The sequence below is a fragment of the Equus caballus genome, chromosome 3 (genome assembly GCF_041296265.1).
Source record: "Equus caballus isolate H_3958 breed thoroughbred chromosome 3, TB-T2T, whole genome shotgun sequence".
NCBI classification, from domain to species: Eukaryota; Metazoa; Chordata; class Mammalia; order Perissodactyla; family Equidae; genus Equus; species Equus caballus.
Genome location: NC_091686.1, coordinates 104,806,143 through 104,832,580, shown reverse-complemented (window position 1 = coordinate 104,832,580; position 26,438 = coordinate 104,806,143). Strand labels below are relative to the sequence as shown.

Sequence of the window (26,438 nt, the reverse complement as noted above, 5' to 3'; positions counted from 1 at the left end):
TCAAGTCCGGGCTTGTTATCAGTCAAGCTCCTAGTTTTCCACCACCTGGCTGCTTTTCCAGGAAGAAAGCAGTGGGAGCTGAGCTGGGTTTGGGGGTGGATGATGTCATATTCTTATTAACGGTCGTTAGAAATGATAATTCCACAGTCTTCCTTGCCTACCAAGATGATTCTATTCCAGTACTTTCCAAAGAGCAAATTTATGTTAGGGCTGTCTCTGTGGTATCAATAAGTGGATATCAATAAATGTTCCAGAAAAAAAGGAGAAATTCCCTCAGTAAATAAGCTGAATCTCCTTGGCGAAGATAAGGTGTGACGTTAGTCAAGGTACATCTTAGGTTGCCATAACAGAGAGATTCTAAAACACAGTGGCTAAAATAGAAGTTAATGTCTCTTTCATATATCAGTACAGAGATGAGTGATCCAAGACTGGCCAAGTGGCTCTTCCATACTCAACATATGGCTTCGAACATGGGGCCAGTGATTACCACTCCTCAGTCAGGAGAAGCCAGAAAAGACAGAGTCCAGGGCAAGAAGCTTTCTCTTTAAGGAGATAATATGTAAGTTACTCATTGCTTGTGCTTTCATCCCACTGGCCTGAACTCAGCCATATGGACACAACCAGATACAAGGGCAGTTAAGAGATGCAGTTTCCAGTTAGGTGACCAAGTGTCAGGCCAAAACTCAGAAGATTCTATCATCAAAAGGCAAAAAGAGAGTACAAACATCAAATGACAACTAGCAGTTTCTCATTGTTCCCAAATTTATTTACCCATGGAACTCTTTTTTTTTTTATACAATGTTCCTCAGGACTAGTATTTCATTAAATACTGTATCAGTCAGGACAGCATAGTTAATGATGCAGTAACAAACAACCCCAAATCCCAGAGGCTTAAAACAACGTAAGTTTAGTTCTCGTTCATACTACATGTCCACAGTGGGGAGAAGAATTGGAAGAGAGCATTTGCTCTTTTTTCTGGGAAGGGGGTTGATGGAGAAACCGTCATCTAGAACAATGCTGATTCCCAGGGTAGGGGAGAAGAATGTGGATGAACCATGAACCACCACATCTAACTTCAAGGAAATCTAAGTAGAGCCTCACAGCATTTCATCGCCTTCCTCACATGCATTTCCCTCAAACCAGGCCTGCACTCCTAGAATTGGGGCAGCTTAGACAGAACCGCCCTGGTTCTCCCATAGTATTCCTCAGTCTATTGAGGAGATGGGGCCTCCTTCCATCTTCCTTGCCCTGATCTTTCACCTTATTGTGCCAGCTAGAGCACCAAATCCAAGCTCTGGATGACGGTGGGAATCGGCAAAAATGTCTCCGGTTACTCCCCTCCCTATAGCTACACTCACACTATCAAAAGGCAGAACCTATTTCTCCAGCTCTTGAATCCGGTCTGGGTTTGTGACTTACTTCTACCAACAAAATGGGGCAGAAGTGACATTGTGCCAGTTCCGGGTCTCAGGGGGCCTTGTATACTTCCACTCCTTCCCTTGGAAGGCTGCCACCACTATGTGATCACTCTGTGATCACTGCGTGATCAAGTGCGGGTTTGTCTGCTGGATGAGGATACGTCACATGGAGTAGAAATGTGCCATCCCAGCTGAGGTTACCCCAGATGAGGCAGTGCCAGCCAACCAGCAGCTGACGGCAGACACACGGATGAACCCAGCTGAGCCAGGCCCAGGCTGATGACCCACGGCTAGACAAATGTTATTGTTTTACAGCACTAAGTTTTGGGCGGCATGGTACATGCAAAAGCTAACCAGCCTAGTGATTTAAGCAGAAAAGGAATTTATTAGAAGGTTGTATCTCCTGAAATACCAGAGCACTGTGAGGCTTAGAGGCTGTGCCCAGAGTCACACTACAGAACCAGCCAGGCACAGAACCACTGTATCTGCCGCTGTGGACACCAACACTGAGACTACACCACGACCCCAGACCCTGGTAGATGCCACCAGGACCACTGACCCTAGGAAAGTGAATGGAGCTGTCCCCAGAATTAGATCACATGCAGGCAAGATATTCTACAAAATAAACAACAGACACAAAGGTAAGGACACCGAGTCAACAAAGCAGGAGGCCTGGAGCCAGGGTCCAGGAAGCCCCCAGTGGTGTTAGACATTAACCCTTTAGGAGTTGAGTGGGGGAGGTTTAGCCCAGGAATCCTGGGGCAGAAGATGACACACTTGGGCAACATCTCTTTATCAACCACTACAGAGCAAGTCAATGTTTTAACAACTAGTAGTACCGCATCAGTGCACACCACCTTCCCCTGCTAACTCAGTCCCTGGTAAGGAGACTAGAACTGCAAGCTTGGCTTAGATTAATCAAGATCCATCCCCACCTTGGTGAACTGGGGTTATCATCACCTTTTCTGGGCACAGGGCCACTCAGTGAACAAAAGAATAAAATCAGGACCCTGCCAGCAAGGAAGGAGGTGACGAGGGAAGATGAACTGGCATCAACAATCAATAATATCTGTGACACACACCCCAATCCACTCCCCAATGATAAGGTGGGATGAGGGGCACCGGACAGGGCACATCAAGGCCCAAGGGTCACAGAGGCCCAGGGTAACCACCATCCCAGTCTACCTGGATCAGGGGTTTCCCAGGACATGGAACTTTCCATGCTAAAACCAGCAAAGTCCAGGACAAATCAGGACAATTTGGTCACCCTATGGCAAGAGCAATTAGTCCATGACTGCACGACGTTACTTAAGAGGAGCTAGAAAGGGCCCAAGAGGTTGAGCATCTTGCCGAAGGCACACTGCTAATGCATTCATCCCGCTTCTTAAATCAGTCACAATTTCACTTACGTTCTACAATCCTGTGACACGGCTATTGCTCTACAGGTGAAGACAACGTAATCATAATGTACAGTAATAATACTAATAATAGCCTTTACCAAGTGTCTATCATCTGTCCAGCACACTTCTAGGCACTTCCCGTGTATTAATCTATTTAATCTTCACCATGGTCATGGGAAAGAGGTACCACCATCATCCCCACTTTCCAGATGAACAAACTGAGACACAAGAAAGGATAAGTAGCTTGCCAAGGTCACACAGTTATTAAGTGTCAGGACCAGGACATTCGGGCAGTCAGGCTCCAGAGCATGTGTTCTTTATCACACTGTACGTCTGGTACCCATCTCAGGGCGCATGGCCCGACTGCATGCCAGGCCACATCCACCCACTCCAAAGCCCCAGATCTCACCCAGGCCCTCACTCCAGAAATATCCCAGCAGCTGACATGCGTCTACATGAAGAGGGACAGACAGGGAGACTAAGAAGTCACACCTGTGTTTCACACAGGTTGAATCTCTGTTCAAGAAGTTAATTTGCGGGTGTTGCACCGTGGTGTGTGTGATGTTATGGAGTAGAAGGACCTGTGACATGGCACACCACAGCACTGTACCTCAGCTTTTATAGCTACAAAACTGAGAGTCTGGACCAAACTATAGTGAAGGCCCTGTCTAGGATCGGGCGAATCCAGTTCACACAATGGTTTTAGTTCGACAGAAGTAACTGAAATCAGAAATATCAAGACAGCCACAAAACAGGAAAGAAAATCAAATTAGTCTAAAGCAGCTGTAGCATCATTTCTCTCCTTTTTCACTTGGGTAATTTGTTTCCCAGACTGCTCTTCTATCAAAATCAGGGCAGAGATTTCAGGAGAAGCTGAGGAAATAAGAAAGATTATTTCTTGTTTGTCTTGACAGATATCCTCTATAATCAAAGCACTTCTAAACGCTCCACCCCACACACGCAAAAAAGCTTGTGTCTGCATTTTTTCCCTTAGAGAGAATGTTGACTTTCTTCTTTTCATTTTGGCACTTTCACTTCCTTTGCTGCAAGGTGAAGTGGCCACCAGACTCAGGGTGCAGGACGCTCTCTCTCTCTGCAGTGTTCACGGCACTCGAGCCTCCAGACATATTAAGAGTTTCTCTTCGAAATGATTGGACTGCTCTATCCAAGGTTGTCGAGGTATGTGAGTTCTCTAACAAATTCTCTATGTCTTATCACCCATAAAAGTATTGAATATGCTGTAGCTCGTGACTTATGAATAAGTAAATTGCTTTTTGCCACTGCCTCTTCAAGGTGCAATGAGTTAACCAGCTCCTCTGCCATTTCAGTCTCCACCCTAGACGGTTCTGGTAGCATCACCTCCTCTCTGATGAGGCCTTAGATTACTCAGCAGAAGACCAAGGCAGGCTTAAAGGAAGAGGTTTCTAGTCTACTAACAAGACACTCTCCCTTCCTCATGGCCAATAGCACTGCTCCTTTCATAGGCTCTGTCACATCTCCTCATGTTTTCCTAACTCCAGACTTTCTTTTACTTACCCTTGCAAAGAAACACAAGGAGTTTTCTGGAATCAAAGACATCCATATTGCCTCTAAGTATTTTAAATTTTTAAGTACTTCCTTTGTAATAAGCTCCTCCAGAAAGGTATCTGTTGGTAGGCAATACTCTTCGAGTTAATTGTTCATTTGAGAGCAGGCTGCTTTCTCTCAGCACAATGCTGGGCTCTGCTGGGGACACAGAAAGGCATACAACATAGTTGCTATCCTCACAATTGTAATCTAATTGGGAGACAAGAATGAACATTCATTCAGATACTCAGTACACAATTATTGAGCGTCTACTGTATACTGTGTATTCAGGAAACCATACAAGTGGTTTCTAAGCACTGAGCTCTGGCCCCCAGGGCAGGGGTTGGGGAATGGAGTCATGACACAAAGGTCACAAATCCACAAAGACCACAAGCATTGTCTGCAAATTTTCATTCTCTTTTTGTTCATCCCTTCATGTGACAAATACTTACTGAGTGTTCATAAACGTGCTGGTGGGATAATGTCTCAGACATGTGCGTGTGTTTTCCAAAAGCATTTGGATGCAGTTGTGATCAATTAAATGTAAGTCCATTTCAAAGTTGTACTGAATTCCTGATGTCCTTTTGTCGTTGATATTTTCTTGGTCAATGGCTACCAGAAGTTCATTATCATCATGGAACTGCATAAAAGAGTTAAGAAAATGTGTTCTAATACTGAAACATGGGGAGAAAGATAACGCAGAGTGCATAACAGTACCAGAAGGTGTGGGGTTTTGTAGGAGAGCAGCAAAGAGTCTAGAGGCAAAGAAACCAGGGAGCTGTGGGGGGAAGCAGAGAAGTCCCCGATTCAGTTTTTAACCAACCCTTCACCGTGTCAGTCTAGGGTATGAAAAGGACATTACTCTAAATAAGGCACAGAAAGTCTTCCTTTCAAAATGATTTAACGACAAATTTTTTATATAATTTTACATATTTTATATGACAAGTAAATCAGGAACATCCAAATCTCAGCCTTATGATCAATGCTGATCACTTAGTTCCATTTCAATAGTTTAGGTTTTGCAAAAGCAAAATATACCGTAATTCTCTGTTCGTGGTTCTTTATACTTTTCGAAGTGCTTTCCTTGTACATTATTTGATGGAATGTCACCAGAATTATGGACAAGACAGAAATCATTATCCCCATTTCATAGATGAAGCTAGAGGGCTTCAGAATAGGCAATGATAGAGAAAGACAAAAACCATATGATTTCACTCATATGTGGAAGATAAACAAATACATGGACAAAAAGAACAGACTAATAGTTAACAGAGGGGAAGGGGGTTGGGGGATGGGCACAAGGGGGAAAGGGGCACATATGTATGGTGACTGACAAATAGTAATGTACAACTGAAATTTCACAATGTTATAAACTATTATGACTTCAATAAAATAATATTAAAAAAAAAAAAAAAGCTAGAGTTGGCCTGGTGGCATAATGGTTAGGTTTGCACACTCCACTTCAGCAGCCTGGGGTTCACAGGTTCGGATCACAGGGACAGACCTATACATTACTCATCAAGCCAAGCTGTTGAGGCATCCCACATACAAAATAGAGGAGGACTGGCACAGATGTTAGCTCAGGGACAATCCTCCCCAAGCAAAAAGAAGAAGATTGGCAACAGGTGTTAGCAAAGGGCCAATCTTCCTCACCAAAAAAAAAAAAAAAGAATAGGCAATGGATTATGCAGATACAAAATGAGCAAGGGTTAGCTAGGTAAAATGGTCAGGAAAATAGATTATGAATAAACATAAAATGATCCTGGGACATATAACCTGGAATTTGGGAAGGAGGAGGTAAGCTAGAATCCCATTCTTCTACTGGCCATCATTCAAGTTCTAACTAAGAATTCCATTCTCACTTTAAATGCCAACCTCTTAAAATTGAAGTGCACACATTTTAAGAGGGCCCAGGAAAAAATATTTTTGAAAGAATGGAAAATAAAATCTAGAAAGGAAAGTGCAAGAAGCAGAATGATGCACAACAGGAAAACTTAAGGGCAACTGAACGAGATTCGAGTTGGCTGAATGGGGCTCAACCAACCAGTAACGTCTGTTAACTATACTGTCAGGGAACAATCATTTGTGTGGCATAAAAATTCTGAAAATTAAACTCTTTGGGGTCTCTTTTAGGAGATGCATATTTCAGTGAGAGGCAGTTCTGTCACAAGGAAAGGCTTGGGTTTCAATTTTGCCTTGAGTGCACATTAGCCATCAGGCCACTCCTTAATACTTAAGCTCTCTGAACTTCCATTCTTTCCATCTCTAAACCGAGTGTGATAGTACTTTCCTTGCCCAGTTGTTTCCAGGATTCAAGACGTATGCAGAGCACCTAGGAAGGCACTCAGGACATGGTAGGAACTCCAACAGAGGGAGCTGGTGCATTGGGTGGTGCTTCTGGTTTAAATTAGCATGTGATCTCGTGGCCTGAGCAGTAGACTGTGAGTCAAAAGACCTGGGTTTGAATCCTGACTCTTCCACTTAGTAACTGGAAGACGTGCTATTGTTGAAGGTATTGAAGTTTATTTATCCTGAATCTCTTCCCATGTAAAAATGAATAGAATCTCCCTTCCTATTTTTAGTTTGAGGTTCAAACGAAATGCTATATGTGAAATAGCTCTTAAATATATAAATGTGATACAAAAATAGAATATCACTGCCACTAAGTCTTTGAAAACTAATCATCTAGGTTAAAACATAGACGTGGCACTGTATGTGTAATAAAGGATCATTGTAGCAGGAATACAGGGTAGAATTCTATCCATCTTTTCAGAAGTCCTAATAACAATGGCCAAAAGCAAATCTCAAATTAAAATAAAAGATTTTTAGTTAGCATAAGGGGAAAATTCTCAATTTTAAAGATGAGCAAACATTTGAATAGGCTTACAAGGGTCACGATGGACTGGGTGACATCAGAAAGGATGAACAGCCACCTGTCCTGGGGAGTTTTCAGAGAATCAGAGTCCCAAAGCTCAGGAGGGAGCAGAGAGAGTGCAGCCACCTCCCTTGTCTGACAGAAGAGGAAACTGAGGCCCAGAGAAGTGAAGTTAGTTAATTGCAAGGACATCCACTTCAAGGGACCCTTGTGGCAAGCCTGCCACTTGCCTTCTGCCTTTGGCTTCTGCTCAATGTTTGCCATGACTACACTGTCACTTCTGTTCAAATGCATACCCCCGTGTCTTGAAAATCTCTGCATCTGGTAAATGGGAAGGACTGGAGACCAATCTTAAACTGTCTGCTCAGCCAGAGGGTAAAATCGCCCCCGAATGTTTCAGTGCGGGGCTGGTGGGCAGCGAGGGGCTGGCAAGCCACATCTTGACGTTCCTCCCATCCTTATGCATTGATGATGTCATCCAGGAAACATTTCAGCAACATAGATGGAACTAAATGTCTTGCCAGGTGGTAGCTTGTGACATATACAGACAGTCCCTGCTCACAAAGAGAGACTACAGAGGTCCCATACATACAAACAGCTGCTGCCATCCGCCCGGCCCCCACCACCTTGCAGCTGCCATGGGCTCTGTGAAAAAATTAAAAAAGAAAGAAAGGGGAGAGAAAAAAACTTGGACCACTTACAGATTCGGCACATTCAGGGGCTGAGGAAGGGAAGAAGCTGTGGAAACAGGAACCGTGTAAGGGAACGGACTCCCAGAACCAATTTCAGCCGGGTGACCTGGCAGCAGCTCCCACTCTCTTTGCCCTGAAAAATCTCCTCCCGGCAATGGCGGTCCTCTCCCGTCGGTGCTGCCGGAAATGTTATCAGTGCAGCACGCCACCCTCAAAGCCTTCTTGGAGAAAGGCAGGCAGGAAATAAATAGTAATTAATTTACCATTAGAATTCTCTTTCAAAAAGTCAGTCTCCTTTATAACCGTTAATAACAAGAACACCTACCTCATGGGGCTGTTGTGAAGAAAAAGTAAATCAATGAATAAAAAGTCCTTAGAACTGTGCCCAATATGTGATATAACACTAAGTATAATAAAAATATTAGCTGTCTTTACAACTATGATTATTTCCATTTTACAGATGAGAGGAGTAATACTTAGAGAGGTTAAATTACTCTATCTAGACCACATAACTGGATTCAAATCCAAGTCTTTCTCCAAATCCTATCATCTTAACCACTGTGCTATAAATAGTCATATGCTTGGCATTTAGGGCAAGAGCGTATGGAGGTGGAGGATGTTAGGGGCAATCATTCACACATTAGCAAGAATTAATTCAATCAGATTCTTTTCCCAATGAAAATCAGCTGAGCTCAGGAAACAAAAATTTTGACTGGTAAGGAGAACAAGTAAGTTTTTGGGGGTAAGAGCAGGAAAGCCCTGGGCGAGGGACCACAGCTGGCTATTGGGTAGGAAGCTTGGAGACAGCGATGCCCAAGAAGATAGGAGATGTAGACAAAAAAAGGCAGTTTGGAGAGAGTCAAAGGTGAATTCTGACCCATGAGAAATTTCGTTTAGGTCTGACCCTACACCCAGGATAAGGGGAGGAAGATTTCTGTCTTTATCCCCACCCTATCTCTTGTCCCACCTAGGGCTCCTGATAATTTATTAGTACTCTTGGTAGACTATGAGATAGGTTAAATAAACTGTTTCCAAGCTGGTTGGAAACATAATGTTTCCGTTTGTAATGCATTTCTTTGGGGAAATGTGTGCCGAGTTCCAAACAAACGACTTCTAATTTAATACAATGCACGTATACTTTGTCTCCATGGGCTGGGCACTCTGCTAGATGCTGGGAATGAGAGAGTAAATATAAGGCAAGATCCCTGCCCTCGGGCGGCCTGGAGCCCCGTGGGGAGAGATGTATAAGCAAGTAAGAGACAACGTGCTGAGTGTAACAGGAGCCGCGTGCACAAAGCGCCTTGGAACACAGAGAAAGGGGACAGGGAAATTACTTTTAAATCAGCTTTTGGAATCCAGTCCCTCTGCAAGTTGGGAACTGCATGCAATACGCTAGAAGCTACGGGAAGGACGCGCTTCCCGTTTCGTACTGAATGAACTCATTCTTCAACCAGACCGTTGCCTGCTTTTTTCCTGGCAAGTGGTGCTATCAATACCTGTGTTTTTTTCTAAGAGGTTAGAGACAGAGGTGATTGCCTGGACTCAACTCAGACTGCTGTGCTTTGAATCTGACTTTCACTTACTAACGATATGACCTTGACGTTACCTCTCTCCGTCTCAGTTTCCTTATCTGTAAAACGGAGCCAACGAAAATACTTTCTTTGGAAATAGAGTTCCGGGGAGGGCTAAGGAGCTAACGCGTGCAAAGTCCGGCGCCCGAGATGGAGGAAACGTCTTCCTCAGATCCGGCCGTTGTTAACAGAGGACAGATAGGAAACCCTGGCTTCAAAAAACTCCTCAAGTAGAGCCGTGTTTCTAAGACATAGCTTTAAGTGATACACAGTTTAAGGGAGCATTATTAAACTTTAATAGCATATATTTATCTTCATGATTGGAAGGAAAATATATATAGCACATCAAATCCTATGATTTCTTAGAACGAATAAAGAATTTTAGAAAGTAAATTAACTTTCAGAAAACTATTTAGTGAATAATAGTCAGATATTACATCTTCTCTTCCAAAATAACTGTCACGAGCTGACTGTGACAATCAAGTTGAGACTGGAACAGCAGACAGAGGGGTCACTTTAAATCTTTCTTTCTCTCCTTTCTTCTTTTCTTTTGTTTACACTGGGCATGGTTTGAATTCATTTTATTTTTCTTAACTTTAAATATATATGTGAAAATATCCATTAAAGTGTTCTCTAAATTTAAAAAAAAAAAAAAGGGATATGGGAAAAAAACATGACAGAGATTAGGAAACGCAGCCGGCCATGGGCTGCCTTCCTGTGTTTTCTCACTGTCATGAAATTCAAACCTTCCATCTATGACTCTGGGTAAAGGCCCCATTTCCTAAGGCGGAATCGAAGCAGAGTGCATCTGAATAGCAGAAAAGAATGCCTTCTGCATGCCCGCGCTTTCTTGGCCCGGATTTCAATCCTGGTGGAAAAATTCCCTGAAGCCGACGACAGCTGAGCTCCTCGCCTGGAATTCAGATGATCAGAAAAGTAAAATTATACCCTGAGGTTCTGGGGGCTCTTGAGTAGCTTGCAATGACCACAAAGGACAGAGAGGGGACCTGCCACCTGTCTGCCTCCCCACCATGAGCTGGGAGCTGAAGCTCAGCAGATTCAAGTTTGGTAGAAGCAGTGGGGAGGAGACGTAAGAAGGGAACAGAAGGACAGGCCTGTCTGTGTCAGCTCATACCCTGGGTTTCCCCCAAGTCGCAGGAAGGTCTCTGGGGCCCCCAGTCATCTTTACCCCTTGTTTGTAAAAATCACCTCCAGGAAAGTCCCTCTGTCTAACACAACAGTTGGCCTTTGAAGCCTATGGAATGGTCATGTCTAGACGGGGTTTCCCTGGGGTCAGTATCCCCATTGGGGCTCCCCACTGACAGGCTTGCGCAGAGCAAATAGAGTGTGTCAAAGGCAAACAGGACCAAGAGACACTATTTGCTGGGTCTTTAAAGATGTCTGTTGAGCAGAGGTTTAGCTGTACCAGCCACTGTGTCTTCTGCTCTCTTACTCCACCCATCGAGATGTCCTCCCCTGACTGGGCAGCCTCCTCTCCCCTCCACCAGCCTGGTCACAGAGTCTTTATTCCCCTCGCCATGGAAGATGGAAGCAACTAATCCCCTTGTGGGACCCACCCTGGGAGAGGAAGGTACAGAGGACCATGCACTCACTGAGCCATGGGCAGGGGCTCAGATAAATCCCTTCACATCAGCCTCAAGAATAGGGTTGTCAGGTACAGTGAGGACACCCAGTTAAATGGGAAGATCAGAGAAATAAGAAATAAGGTTTTAGTATAAGTGTGTCCTAAATATTGCATGGGACATACTTATATTAAAAAGTCATTTGTTGTTTGTCTGACATTCCAATTTAACTGGGTGTCTATATTTTTATTTGCTAAATCCAGCAACTCTACTCAAGAACGGCCTCTTGAGGCTGGCATTATGATTCCTATTTTGGAGGTGGGGAAAATGAGGTTTAGAGAGATTAGTGACTTGCCGGAAGCCACAGTGCCTGTGGGTGACAGAGTAGAGATGAGATTTTCAAGCCAGAACCACTGATTTCATGATCAATGCTGGTTCTACACAGGGATCCAAGCCTTCAAGAAAGGGATAGATGAGGGGCTAATGGAGGAAACTGAGGCATTCTCTAAAGAGTTTGGGGGGATTCTTGAATGCCTTACTCAAAATGTGGATAATCACGCAATGAACACTTGGTAGATGTAATTGAATTGAGTTATTGCTGTGCTTGGTAGCTAAAAGGTTACTCCTTACTTATAAACACTCTTAGGAAAAGACTTGCTCCTCACTCCCGGCTCAAGTCCCCCTTCAACACTACCCTTCAGCGCCTGGAGGGAGCCCTTCACTCCATGCGTGTAGGCAGTGGTAGATGAGGTCATGGAACAGAGCTCCAAGAGAAGCTTCGAGTCGTGTTACATCCATTTAACACATGGAGGAAACCCACAGGACTGAAGGAATTGGCTGTCCCAAGGAATAAACCAGTCCTCTTGCCTGGACAACCTTCCAAGCTCAGCGTGTGCAGCCCAGTCACCTTGCTTGAGCCAAGCTGCCCCACCAGAACTCAACAATATCTCTCGGTACTTCAGGCAACTTTGTTTTAGGGGAGCAGAGGCTGTGAGGATAGAAAGAGGGAAGGGGTGTCCTGAGGGAACTCTTTCTTGGCCGAAGGTAAAATCAGTCATGTGAGGCACAGTTTGCATAGATGCAAAGTTCCTTCAGCCTGGTTTCCTCCTTAGAGGAGTGAAGCTCTGTGAATCTGCACATGGGAATCTAGACGAACAAGCAGCTCAGAGATGTCCATAAGTCTCCAGATCCCGCGGGAAATTTGCCATGCCCCTGTGCACAGGGAAACATCATGGCCTCCTCTTCTTTGCTCCCAGCCTTTTCCTCCAGATCCTCACGGAAGGAGCCATGGGAGGATAAGGTAGTGAGGGCCACGGAAATGGTATCAAAAGAAAACGTGGACCCAAATCTGCCACCACCAGCAAAGTGGGCTACCTTATAATCATTGTATTTTCTCACAATCAAAGAGATAAACGCTCATTGTGGAAAAGTTTGAAAATGCCAAAAAGTATAAAGAAAAAATAAAAACTACCTATAATCCCATCACACAGAGATATGGCCTCTCCTAAAATTGTGATTAATTTCCTGAGGATCTCTGTCCATATAATAAATAGAATGGGACTCATACTACACATATGACTTTGTATTCCAATTCTTTTTTTTTTTTTTAAAGATTGGCACCTGAGCTAACAACTCTTGCCAATCTTTTTTTTTTTTTTTCTGCTTTTTCTCCCCAAATTTCCCCAGTACATAGTTGTGTGGGTCCTTCTAGTTGTGGCATGTGGGACGCCACCTCAGCAGGTCCTGACAGCAGTGCCATGTCCTCACCCAGGATCCGAACCAGCAAAACCCTGGGCCACTGAAGTGGAGTGTGCGACCTTAATCGCTCTGTCACAGGGCCGGCACCCCAGATCTTTTTTTTTTTTTTCCAATTCTTTTTAACCTAACAAGTCATAAACACTTCTCTGACACCATGAAAGATTTTCCAAAGAATCTTTATGACTTTGATGAATCTTTCACGGATGCCTTGAAAAAGGCCAAAATTAATTGTTCTCTTCTTGCTAAACATTTAGAGTGTTTCCAATGTTTCTCCCTAAGAGAAATAGCATAGCAGTGAACATCTTCTTCACATACATTTTTATCAGACCCTTGGCATCTGTTCCCTCATGTCTAGAATCTAACATAAAATGGCATCTGATCTGACTCAAAGATGCGTGTTTTATCATGTTTTCTGCTTTACATGCTCTCCAAAGATCACTATGTCCTACAGAGGCCCCATCAACTGCACTAGCTGGAGAGCTACTGGGGTGGGTTACAGAACAAGGACCTCATGGTCCCTTGTCAAATGAAGGGGCTCCTACACAGCAGGAAGTCCCAGCCTCTCAGACTCAGGCGGTGGTTTACAGGGAGAGAAACAGAGAGACAGAGAGAGACAGAGAGACAGAAAGAGAGCAAGAGAGAGAGAAACAGGAGACAGAAAGACAGAGAGAGAGAGAAAGCCCAGGAACAATTTTCAGAGAAACCACCACACGATGCAATTCCGCTGGGAATATGACGATAAAAGTCCTCAGAACTGTGCCGCTCCGTATTTTTACAGAACCGTTGCTTGCTGATTTAGTTAATGATAATGTTGGCTTCCAAATTTCCTCTAAAAGTGAGTCTTAAGTGTTCTCAACTTGGACGGGGCTGGCTTAAAAATAAACAAATAAGTTATATAAGGCCAAATTTTGGAGGATCAGGTTTTGGAAGCCAAGGCTCTGGTGTGGGATGAAAGGGGCCCGCCTCCCATCTCGCAGCCGGGCCTCACGTGCAGCCTGCAGGGTGGAGCGGCAGGGCGCGATTCAGCCTCCTCTGAAAGCCAGCTTCTAATCTGAGCACCAACACCCACCAGGAACTCATGCAGCCTGCACCCTACGGCGCCTAGAAACACTCTCGGAGCTTAGAAGACAGTGAAGAGAAACAAAAAAGCAAGCGCAACCACTGGGCGATGATGACAGACTTCTTTTTCTTTCCTCTCTTCCAACATTAGATGCTTTGAAGGATTTAATGGTGTTATTCAAGAGCTGTCATCTTCCGTGTGAGAGCTGGCTGTGGTTCTGGGAAGTGAAGTGATTACTGGGTACTGCCTTTTGAAAGCTTTTAGGGCTCCTCCAGGAAGAAGGTCAGATTCCCCAAAGTTGCCAGTGTGGATGGAGCCCCACTTTGGGTCCCGCTGTGGGAGCCCCTGCATGGGACAGGAGAGGACCGATACTCTGGTGGGATCCAGACTCCCCCACGCACTCCTAGAGTAACGGGAATATATGAAATGTCACAAAGGAGTCCATTCATTCAAGTACTTACATCACATAATTATTAAGAGCGTAGTAAGTGGGAGGTGCTGAGGGGCTAAGAGTTAAACGATAAAGTAGAATGGGCCCTGCTCTCAAATTGCTGATTGTGGTGCCCATCACAAATGGCGATACAGACCAGGGATCTACAGGGACCAAGAATGTGAAGGAAACGCACTACTCAGTTCTAGCTGGTAACTGGATTCCTGGAATGCAGGCCCACTGTGGCCAGAGCGTTCGATTTTCCAAAACAGAAGAATGTGATTTTTCTGTAAAATATCCTGACTTTTAAAAAAGTTGGCAGAATTTTTCTAACACTACGCAAAATAAACAAAATGTACCTATAGGCTGGGTCAGGACAAGGCACCAGGATGAACGTCTGATACAGACTATATTTGTTAGTATAGACTGACATCTACCCTTATGAAAAGCACTTTACACAAGCAATATGGTTAATATGCTCACATTTTTGTTTAAAACCATGTGTTCACACAGAGAAAAAAGATGGAAGGTGATACATCAAAATGGTAACAGTAAATATCCCGGATGGTAGGATTATAGATGATTCCTTTCCTCGTTGTTTTTTCTGTTTTTAATGGAATTTTTGTAATGAGTATGCATTGTTTCTATAATCAGAATTTTCAATAAAATTAAAAATTTTATTTAAAAACCTGAATGCTTTTAGATTAGTACAGATAAAATATTAAGAAAGTTTTAAGAAATAAAAAAAAAAAGAATTGAGAATGAGAATTACTGAAAATTATTAAGAATAATAAAGTTTGAGTAATAAGAAAATAAATTGTGCAGGTTGGACACTTTCAATGCCAGAGGAAGAGGGATGAATGCTCACTATTGGCTTTACAGATATTATCTTACTTACTCTTCCCAACTTTTTTGTAGTGGTGCTGCTGTTTTTCCCATGCACAGGGGAGATGATGAGGCTTAGAGAGGTTAAGTAACCTGCCCAAGGTCACACAGCTCATAGGTAGCAGAGCTAGAATTCAAAAACCCAAGTCTTCTGCCTCCAGAGGCTGTGTGTTCTCCTAACCTCAAGCAAGAGATTATTAGAAGCAAAGTGAGTTGAGGAAGGCCGGGGAGAAGGCATTCGATCTGGGCCTTGAAGATCCAGTGACAGCTCAACCCCTAAACACAGGAAGGAAGCAATGTCACCAAGGTAGTAGAGATGATACTGGAGGTGTCAAAAGAAGGCTGATGAAGTGAGATAAGTGGGCTGGAGACAAAATCAGAAGAGTCCTAAGTACTAACTGCCATGCTAAGGAATTAGGCCTTATTGATGGTCAGTGGGAGCCATTGATGTTTCCAGTGAGATGGGTGCCATGGTGTATGGTGTATGGCGAGATGTTTTGGTGTATTGCCAGAGCTGCCATAACAAAGTACCATGGTCTGGTGGCTTCAACAAGAGAAATTTATCTTCTCACAGTTCTGGAGGCTTAAAGTCCAAGACCAAGGTGCCAGCGGGGTTGTTTCCTCTGAGGCCTCTCTCCTTGGCTTGCAGACGGCGCCTTCTCCCTGTGTCCTCGCGTGGCCTTTTCCCTGTGAGCACAGCCTCCTCTCATAAGGACACCAGTCAGATTAGATGGAGGCCACGCTAACGGCCTCATTTTAACTTAATTTACTCTTTAAAGGCCCTATCTCCAAACACAGTCACATTCTGAGGTCCTGGGGGTTAGGGTTCAACAGGAGAATTTTGAGGGGATATAGTTCAGCCTGTAACACGTGGTGCTATGGAAAGAGCACTGGACTTGGGGAGTCAGAAGCTCTGAGTCTGAATACTGCCACTACCACTTAGCAGATGTGGGACCTTAGACACTTTTGCCTGTCGTTCATTAAAAAAAAACCAACAGAGAACATATATCTTGTCTACACTGCAGGGTTGTGGTGAGGTTCAAATGAAATAATGCGTGTGGAAGTGCTTTGCAACCTACAGGGACCTACCCAGTGATTGGAAATTAGCGTCTTGCCAAGTCGGACATACTGCTCTGCACGGAGTAAGGTCTCAAATACTCATTTAAGGGAGAAATGAGCATTACAGAAGCACCTCTCTGTCCTGACAGTGCAGGGAGGCAGAAACAGCTCAGCACTACGGGAACCCAGAGTGATTCATAAAAATAGTTGTTCCACCTAATTTTTGTGAAAGACTGATCAAACATTCCTCATGTATTTTCAAACCAGCTTTCAAAGTGGATTCAAAATAATTAATGCATTTTTAATGCATTACATCCATTTTAAACATTTTAGGGCCCCTTGACTACTTCAACAAACAGGCATTTACATTTGAATTTTAATCTGTAAGTCCAAATTAAACATTTGTTGAGTATCTATAATGTGGAACACACTGGAATACACGAGTTTCCCAGATTTCTCTTTAATCCTCAGAACCACTCTGGTCTGGAAAAAGGCCGAGCGTGACCATGGAAATTGACTGTTCTTCAGAGCACAGGCCAAGGTGGGGACCTGAACTCAAATTTTCTGACATGATTGTCTTAGGACATTTGGGCTGCTATGACAAAATATTGTAAGCTGGGTAACTCATAAACAACAGGAAATTTATTTCTTACAGTTCTGGAAGCTGGGAAGCACAAGATCAAGGCACCAGCTGATTCAGCGTCTGGTGGGAACCTGCCTCCTAGATGGCCATTATTATTATTATTATTATTTTTACTGCTAACTTCACAGAGTGGAAGGGGCAAGGGAGCTCTCTGGGGTCTCTTTCACAAGGCCGCTAATCCCATACATGAGGGCTCCACCCTCATGACCTAATTACCTCCCAAAGGCCCCACCTCCTGATATCGTCACCTTGGGGGTTAGGATCTAACATGGGAATTTAGGGGGACACATTCAGACCATAGCAATGATGTCATCTATTTCCCCCCATTCTCTTCAGCACAAAAACAGCCCACATGAGCAGGAACCATCTCTGCTCCAGAACCCTAAAAATTTATCTTATCTGTGAAAAATGTGTTATTAATTATTGCTATGTTTTCTCTCCTGATTTTCCTGAAGCTCTTTAGCTCCACATGACCGGTCCCATATCAACACAAGGTCACATCCAAAGAAGCACTGTCCAAATACCCAACGGAGATTTTTAAAAAATATTTTCATCTCTGATTTGCATCATCTTCCAAAACAAAATTAAAGAGGATGCAATTCACAACCTCCCGGCAACACTTAGAACTCCTAAATTCTCCCACACCCAACACAGCTACTTCCATCCGTCTCTCTATACCTGTAGACCACAAAGACTATTCTCTCTCCCCTCTCTTCTCCATCTCCCAACTTTTTATTTAACTCCTTTTTACGGGACAGAGGACCGGAAAGAGTCAGGGCGCAGGATCACATTGGTAATGGTTGACCCATCGCACACAGATACGGTTCTCCACTGCCACTGAGGCGCCTGACACAGGCGTTGCTCGTTTTAAACCACAGCGTGTTCTTCCCTTCAGTTCTGTCTCGTTATGCTCCCAACCACTCACACACCTAGAAGGTAATTTAACCTTAGGAAGGGAAAATAAATGAGATTTTGGGAAATTTTTCTAACAGATTTAAGGCTGGGTAGTGGTGGCGTAGGAAATGGCTCTCTGCGTCCTTATCAGAACTCACAGCCCATGACGCTTTCCTCTCCACAACAGGTTCGAGCCGGGCGGTCACAGCTCTGAATCGCCCTCTATACCATTAAGGACACTGAAATGTCCCAGAGTTGCCCAGAAGGACTCACAGCTTGCCAGAAAGCACAGAAATAGATACCAATCTACCTATAAATGCAGGACTTTTTTTTAGGTATTGACGTCATTTGGGGGAGGGGATTCGTTTTTGGGGGAGGGGTTTGTGTGTTCAAAGTGGTTTTCCTTTTGCAAAGTGGCAAATTTCCTAAGGTATTTTTCACCCTCAAACTTTCTGCAACCTTTCTGGACACCCTCTGCCTGTGTCAAATGGAAGCCCCGGGAAAGTCATTGGGAAGACAGCGGCAGGAGACGGCGAAAAAAACGCTTTCTCCCCTCGGCTGCGCTGTCCGGGTAATTTGTTTTCCTCCTGGCTGTAAAGGAAACGTCAGAGAGTTTCGCTCCTTCCAAACCTCTGAAACTGGAGTTAGGAGGTAGTATGGAGGACGCCAGGAAAAATAATTTCTTGGGGTGGTTTGATGCTTTCTGAGGCCTTTCTTTACTAGTGACCTGCAATACTAATTACCCAGCCTTCCTGCCTGAATAAGACGTTTCTATGATGATTCAGGGCTGTGGAAGCCAGCGTCAATAAACAGGCCATTGAAATTCAATTCTATTGCATCTGAGAGCTGGAGTCTTTGAATCCTCACAGGCAAATGCAGTCTACTTGTAATCGAAGCAAGCGTTGGGCATAGGGAAAGGGGCACGCACTGCTAGGCACGATGGAGGGAAACGAGTCTGATGGTGGTCCGCCTGAGTACAGAAAAATTTCTTTCAGCTCCCTTTTTAAAAAGAGAGATCAATGCGTAAGGAATCCTGGTTCTACTATTTATTGGCTGTGTGACCTTTAGCAAGTTACTTAATCTCTCTGTGCCTCATTTTCCTCATCTGTTAAATGGACATGATAACAGTACCTACTTCCTAGGGCTTTTATGAGATTTAAACGAGCTAATGTTTGTAAAGCAATTAGAACAATCCTGGCACATAGTGAGTGCTATATGCGTGTTTGATAAATACACTGTGAGGAAATAGTCATGTTTAACCAAATCAAGCAGAGTAATTTGAAGAGTGCTGTTGGCTGACCCTGCCCTGGGGGTCTGACCGCTCTCCTTCCTGCAGAGTGAGCCTGGGGGGGCGTTACACCGAGGTCAGGGCTGAGTAGCCCTTCTAAGACAAACCAAGGAATGGGGCAACGAGACTCACAGGTCACGGCCATTTGCTTTCACAGACCCGCCAACACCCACTCTCAGAAACTAAGTCAGCAGACTTCCAAATTTTTCACTCAAATACTCCCTAAAAATGAACTTTGAAAACCAAACCTCCTCACACATTCTTAATTTAGCTAAACTTTAATTTACCATTTCAATTTAAGATTAAATGATTCCAAAAGATTCCCCAAATATTATAAAAATTATTTGAAAAGTTAAATCACTATTTTAAACAAATCCCTTGGAACCACGATCCCAGCAGTACCCTACAATTTGCCACCCACTATCACCCATTTAAAAAGTTACAGAGCCAGCCCTGAGGGCCTAGTGGTTAAAGTTCAGCACTCTCACTGCTTCAATGGCTGGGATTCTGTTCCTGGCCGTGGAACCACACCACTCGTCTGTCAGTAGCCATGCTGTGGTGGTGGCTCACATAAAAACACTAGAAGGACTTACAACTAAGATATACAACCATGCACTGGGGCTTTGGAGAGAAAAAAAAAAAAAAAAAAAGGAGGAAGATTGACAACAGATGTTAGCTCAGGGCAAATCTTTCCCTGCAAAAAAAAATTAGGGGCCAGCCGGGTGGCACAGCAGTTAAGTTCTCACGTTCCACTTCGGCAGCCCAGGGTTTGCCAGTTCAGATCCCGGGTGCAGACATGGCACTGCTTGGAAAACCATGCTGTGGCAGGCATCCCACATATAAAGTAGAGGAAGATGGGCACGAATGTTAGCTCAGGGCCAATCTTCCTCAGCAAAAAGAGGAGGGTTAGCAGCAGATGTTGGCTCAGGGCTAATCTTCCTAAAAAAAAAAATTATTCAAACAAGCTTTTCTTTCACACTCAGAAATCCTACATTGTTCTTTTATCTCCTTGAACTGCTGTTTCTCTTTCTCTTCGTCCTCAGAATTGTATCCTCATATATTTTTTATAAGTTAAAGTCTCTTGTTGATCATCCTGTTGTGCTTCTCAGCAACACATATATAAATATTAATTTTTTTTCTCTGACCACTAGGCTCTAACTGTAAAAAAAAAGAAAACAAAAATTCCTCTGGATTCAAGTATCGTGAGTTTTTAATAGTACACAATTGATCAAAACCACAATAATATATTTCAACTTTTGATATATAATTATAATACTAAAAGTAATTTTTAATGCATCTCAATGAAATGGGTGGAGATATTTTCCCCCAACTAGCTCGTATATTCAGGAATGACTGTTACTTATTAAGAGTAAGGTCTATTAACAAAGAGACAGGGTTTAGAACCATTCCTATTCATTTTTCTTTTTCATAGATGTGAACACTGAGAACCTTTATTCACATAAATAATTAAATGGAAAGGGAAGAAATTTTCGTAAACAACTGCCATTCAATTCTTTGAACTTCTTCTGATTTGTATGCCCCAAACACAAAATAATTCTTAAGCATCTATCATTTTGACTGTCTTCCTACAATTCTGTTGAAAACAAATAATTGGAAACCATCTAACAATAAGTCCTTGAGATGGGACTTATTGTCATTAATGTCTTATTCTGTGAGGCATACCAAAAAGGCCAAGACATGGTTTTTTCAGTTCTATTGAGGGATAATTGACATATAACAGAGGATTAGTTTTAAGCGTACAACATGATGATTTGATACATGTTTATATTGTGAAATGAGTACCGCAATAGATTTAGCTAACATCCATCACCTCAAATGGTTACAATTTTTTTTTCTTTTGCTGAGTACTTTTAAGATGTAATGTACAACATGGTGAGTAAAGTTAAAAATGCTATATATCGTATATTTGAAAGTTGCTAAGAGAGTAGATTTGAAAGTTGCCAAGACTGTTAAATTACTGTTATTTTACCTGTCATCCTCTCACTTAGAGACACCTTATTAAATTTGTCTCAGTAAGAGTTAAGAAAATCAAAATATTTATTTCCATACATCTTTTAGAGAAGAAGATGCTTTAATGCTTTTAACTCGTTTCCTGCCTTAAATAAAACTTTGTCCAAATCTTGGAGCTTCAGAGTTAGCTCATTCAACTGATTAAAAACACATCCGGGGGCTGGCCCAGTTGGCATAGCAGTTAAGTTTGGTGTGCTCCTCTACAGTGGCCTGGGTTTGCGGGTTAAAATCCCAGGCACAGACCTACACCACTTGTCAGCCATGCTGTGGCAGCAACCCACATACAAAGGGGTGTAAGGTTGGCATAGATGTTAACTCAGGGCTAATCTTCCTCAGCAAAAAAAAAAAAAAAAAAAAAAAGTCCCTCATGTAACCTAACTGTCAAAGCAATCAGCCAAATTGGATGTATTACTTGCCATTAAAAGTATGACTTTAGGGGCCAGCCCTGTGGCTGAGTGGTTAAGTTTGCCTGTTCCACTTTGGCAGCCTGGGGTTCGCCGGTTTGGATCCTGGGTGCAGACCTACACACCACTCATCAGGCCATGCTGTGGCGGTGTCCCACATATAAGAACTAGAAGGACTTACAACTAGGATATACAACTATGTACTGGGGCTTTGAGGAGGGAAAAAAAAAAGTATGATTATTTTCCAGCTTAAGTGAGTATCTTAATATTCATTTTGGAGATTATAAAAACCACTGAGAAATAAATTATGAAATGCATTGGTAAAATAGATTACTAAGAGACAGTCACATTTAATCGATGTAGATCTGATATAATTAATTTTATAATAAGTGTAAAACAGGATAACAATGCTGTTTCTCATTATTTGATTTGTAATAAAATGGCACATTGTTCTGCTAAAATTATGTCATTTATGAAACCAGAAATATGATAGCAGGTATAATATTCTTTCCTTAAGCTGTGGGAATGTGTGCATCCAACTCTGATGTGTAGCTTTGGGAATAATTAAGTAAGAATTATGTTTAAAAATCAGAAATACCAGATGAGAACTAAACTTATTGTGGTGATCATTTCACAGCATACAAAAATATTGAATCATTATGTTGTACACCTGAAACTAATAGAATGCTATGTCAATTATGTCTCAATTTTTAAAAATCAGAAATAATTTTGCTGTTCCTCATGCTACACTTTTCTGTTTAATGAAGTTACTTAATAGGAAAACAAAATGTATCTGTAAACTACTAAAATTAATCAGGCCAGCGTTATCAAATAACTATGTATTTATTCATAAGAGGTAGAAAATATATAGTTTGATAAAAGCGGCTCTGACTACCTCATGGGTTGGCACACACAATATCAGAAGGACATAATCTAAAATTTCTCTGTGGGTTTTATCCAATGTGTCATAGAAACCTTGGTGGTCCCAGAAAATATTCCAGGGGCATTTTATTAGAGTCAGCATCATTAATTAGCCTGGACAGCTCAACTGCTGTCACGTACTTTCCTTTTCAGCTAATACAACTCTCAGGGATGGGCAATCGAACTTTTCTTAAACACACAAATTCCCCCAACACGCATACACCCCACAGATGTTGCCATTAATAATAAAATTCAACCGCAGAAAAAAATAATGATATGATATCCACCCATCGGATAATAAGAGCCAATATTTAATGAGTACTTACTATGGGCTAGTCACCGTTCAAAGTTATCGACATCTATTAGCACCTCATCGGTCCTTGCAGCAACTTGACGAGGTAGGTCTGGTGCACATCCCCATTACCGAATGAGGAAATGGACACTCAGAGGCCACAGGGCTGGCAGTGGGGGAGGCAGTGTGCAAACCCAGAGGGCCTGGCCTCACAGCTCAAGTTTAACTATCACATGCATTGCCTCGCTGGCACATGAGTCCATTTCTCATTACTTTCATTCCATAATTAACCACTATAATTCCATAATAACAACCACTGTGGTAGGCAGAATAACAACCCCCCAAAAGATGTCCATGTCTTATTCCCCAGAACCTGTGAATACATGGAAAAAAGGACCTTGCAGATGCGATAAAGTTAAGGATCTTAAGATGAGGAGAGTATCCTGGATTATCCAGGTGGGCACAATGTCCTCACAGGAGCTTTATAAGGGAAAGGGAGGAGCAAGAGAGTGAGAGCAAGTGAAGATGGGATGACACACAGGTCAAGGGATGTGATTCCTGGCCTTGAAAATGGAGGAAGGGGCCATGAGCCAAGGAATGCAGGCAGCTTCAGAAGCTGGAAAAGGCAAAAAAACAGATTGTCCCCTAGAGCATTCAGAAACAGTCCTGCCAATATTTTTATTTTAGCTACATAAAACCCATATCAGACTTCTGACTTCTCGAACTGTAAAATAATAAATTAGTGTTGTTTTAAGCCACTAAGTTTGTGGTACGTTATTACAGTAGCAATGGGAAGCTAATACCATCACCAAAGCACTAAAGAAAGGCATTGATCCGAGGAAGGTATGCACATTCACAAACCATCTTACACAAGTGTTTGCTGCCCGAATAAAAGCAGAAAATACATTCGAGTCGCTAAGAAGCAGCAGATGGGTTCCTGCTTCCGTACTGAAAATGAAGGTGCCTCTTGTCTCAGTTTTGGAATAAGTAAAGATTATCCACAGAGACTCTTTCTCATTTTTACTTTCAGAAAATTGACTTTGGTGGTTCTTTTTATGAAATTTCCCCCTTCTTCTTTGTTTCAGTGTCAATTTTGTACTTGAAGACTTTTCAAAACTTCCCCTTCCTGAACATTTTCCACTGGGTGTGAGTCCTGACTTTGCCATTTAACTTGCTCCAGAACACTGGCATTATCATAATTGCTAGTATAATAAATCGTGTAACTATTACCCTGTGTTCAAAGTAAGCACCTTCTCCGCTCTGGCATAATTGCTATTTCTGCTGTCAGATGGTCCTCCTGCAGCTCAGGCTCCACACAGCAGCCAGAGGGAGCTTTTTACTTCAGAAATCTGACCGTGTCATTCCTTTCCTAAAATTCCTTCCCTGAGCCCTATTAGGCTTAGAAGGAAGAGCAGACGGCCAAGCCTGGCACCCAGAGCCCCTTGTGATCTGGCCCCCATGGCCTCCCAACTTCACCTGGCCTCTGCCTCCCACACTCTCGATGCTCCAGCCCCACCAGGCTGCTCATTGTTCTGAAACATGGCAGGTTCTCCCAAGCCTCTGTACCCTGCACATCCTGCTTCCCCTACCTAGGGCAACATCGACTCCCCTTTCCATCAGACTAATTCTGTCCCCTCCATCCCTGCCTCATTAATACATCCATTGTCCCAGTGTCACCTGCAAAGACACAGGGAACAGCACTTGATAGACACACAGATCTTTGTCCAAGACATCCATCCTGTTTGCCTTTGAGCCATGGTTTCTGGTGTGGTCTATCTCTAATCTCCTGGCTGCATACTGACCTACCAACCTCTGTTCTCTGGCTTTTTGACCTGGGCCTTGCCCACTAGACAGCTGACACTATGATGCTCACTCCCATGAACCTGGCACCATTTTCAGCCCCAGGTAAGAGACACTCCCAGAGGGTTCAGCCTCAGCTCACAACCACCTCCCCAACACACACACACGCGCACACACACACGTTCATGAGAAAACACTAAGGTACACTGATCGAATAAAATAAATGGTACCTAGTGAGCACTTACAGCATGCCAGGAATTGTGTCAAACACTTAATTGTTTCTTTAATTTAAAAAGAACCCCCTGTAAAGTAGGTATTATTTTGTCCCCGTTGACAGATAAGGAAACTAAGTTCACAGTGAAATAACCTGTGAAATGCCACGCAGCCTACTAGTGATGGAGCCTCGAGATCACCCGACTTCAGAGACTCAGTCCATCAGTCACTCCCAGCACATTGTTTCTGGTCTTTGTGGCCCCCACCCACCACCACCACACTTCAAAGCATTTCTCTGAGCTACCAAAGTTTTCTCTGCATTCGGTTCACTGGATTCTAACTGTGTGGACCTGTGAGTCTCCCTAGGAGACGTGAGCTCCTCAGAGCAGGCGGCATCTCTCCTTCCTGAGCACACAAAAGAAGCACCGAAAAACGTCTTCCTAAATAAGTGACCATAACCAGCAGTCCCAAAACAAATCTACTGCCCTGGCTTTGCACACCGTCCAAGCTGCGTCTCTGCCTGCCTCTACTGGGGAGCTAGGCACTAAATGTCAGTCTCCTACTGATCCTTTCAGCCCAGGGTCCTGAAATCATGAATTCTCTTTCTGAAATGATTTTTCACTGTCCTATCAGGTTGATATTGTAAGTCACTCAGAATCCCTAGGGAAGTAAAAGTAGGTTTTATTTGTAAGTAAATGCACGTGTATGTGAGAGTTTAATAAAATCCTCGGAAAGTGAAGTTTTAAAGCTAAAAGGATCCATGAGGGTCATCTGGTTCACGCTCCCTTTTTGCAGACAAAAGAATTAAGATCTATTCCTAACCTCAAAAACTGGTCCCTGAATATGTTGTGTTTGGTCCACATAATTTTTTTTAAGTTGAGTCAATGTTTTTTAAATTGTGTGCTTATACACAGAGAGAGAGATTATTCTGTTGATTCTGATTCTGTTGAAATAGTGAAATATCTGGCAGCCCCTAGGTATATACCCAAGAGAAATAGAAACATCCATCTACACAAAAACTTGTACATGAATGGTCATAGCAGCAGCATTATTCATAATAGTGCAAAAGTAGAAACAGTCCAGATGTCTATCAACCGATTCATGGGTAGCTGACATGTGCTAGATCCATACAATGGAATATTATCTAGCTATAAAAAGGAATGAAGTATGATACACACTACAACGTGGATGAACCTTGAAAACACTATAGTAGGGGCCAGCCCTGTGGCCCAGTGGTTAAGTTCATGCGCTCTGCTTCAGCAGCCCAGGGTTTCGCCAGTTCTGATCCTGGCTGTGGACCTAGCATGGGTCATCAGGCCATGCTGAGGCGGCATCCCACATAGCACAGCCAGAAGGACTTACAACTAGAATACAGAACTATGTACTGGGGGGCTTTGGGGAGAAGAAAAAAGAAAGAAAGGAAGGAAGGAAGGAAGGAAGGAAGGAAGGAAGGAAGGAAGGAAGGAAGGAAGAAAGGAAGAAAGGAAGAAAGGAAGAAAGAAAGAAAGAAAGAAAGAAAGAAAGAAAGAAAGAAAGAAAGAAAGAAAGAAAACACTATACTAAGGGAAAGAAGCAAGTCACAATAGGCCCAATATTATATGATTCAATTCATATAAAATATCCAGAACAGGCAAATATATATAGACAGAAAGTAG

At 43.0% G+C, this 26,438-nt stretch overlaps 1 protein-coding gene and 1 long non-coding RNA gene across 4 annotated transcripts in view; one reads left to right on the top strand and one right to left on the bottom strand.

The window, feature by feature from the left end:
• Positions 1–744: 744 nt before the first annotated feature.
• LOC138923494 (uncharacterized) overlaps positions 745–26,438 on the bottom strand; it is a 34,668-nt gene continuing 8,974 nt past the window's right edge. Inside the window, exons 2-5 of one of the 2 annotated variants that reach the window (XR_011437158.1) lie at positions 7,961–8,169; positions 4,837–5,024; positions 4,355–4,540; positions 745–3,691 (exon numbers count right to left, since the gene is read on the bottom strand). This is a non-coding gene — a long non-coding RNA (uncharacterized lncRNA). Of the gene's footprint in view, positions 3,692–4,354; positions 4,544–4,836; positions 5,025–7,960; positions 8,170–26,438 lie in introns of both variants that reach the window. The other variant, XR_011437159.1, reaches the window with a different exon arrangement.
• RBPJ (recombination signal binding protein for immunoglobulin kappa J region) overlaps positions 3,811–26,438 on the top strand; it is a 223,474-nt gene continuing 200,846 nt past the window's right edge. For both annotated transcript variants that reach the window (XM_070261743.1, XM_070261746.1), the window contains exon 1: positions 3,811–3,997. In XM_070261743.1, the coding sequence (XP_070117844.1) occupies positions 3,966–3,997 (32 nt within the window). In that variant the 5' untranslated portion in view covers positions 3,811–3,965. The remainder of the gene's footprint in view (positions 3,998–26,438) is intronic.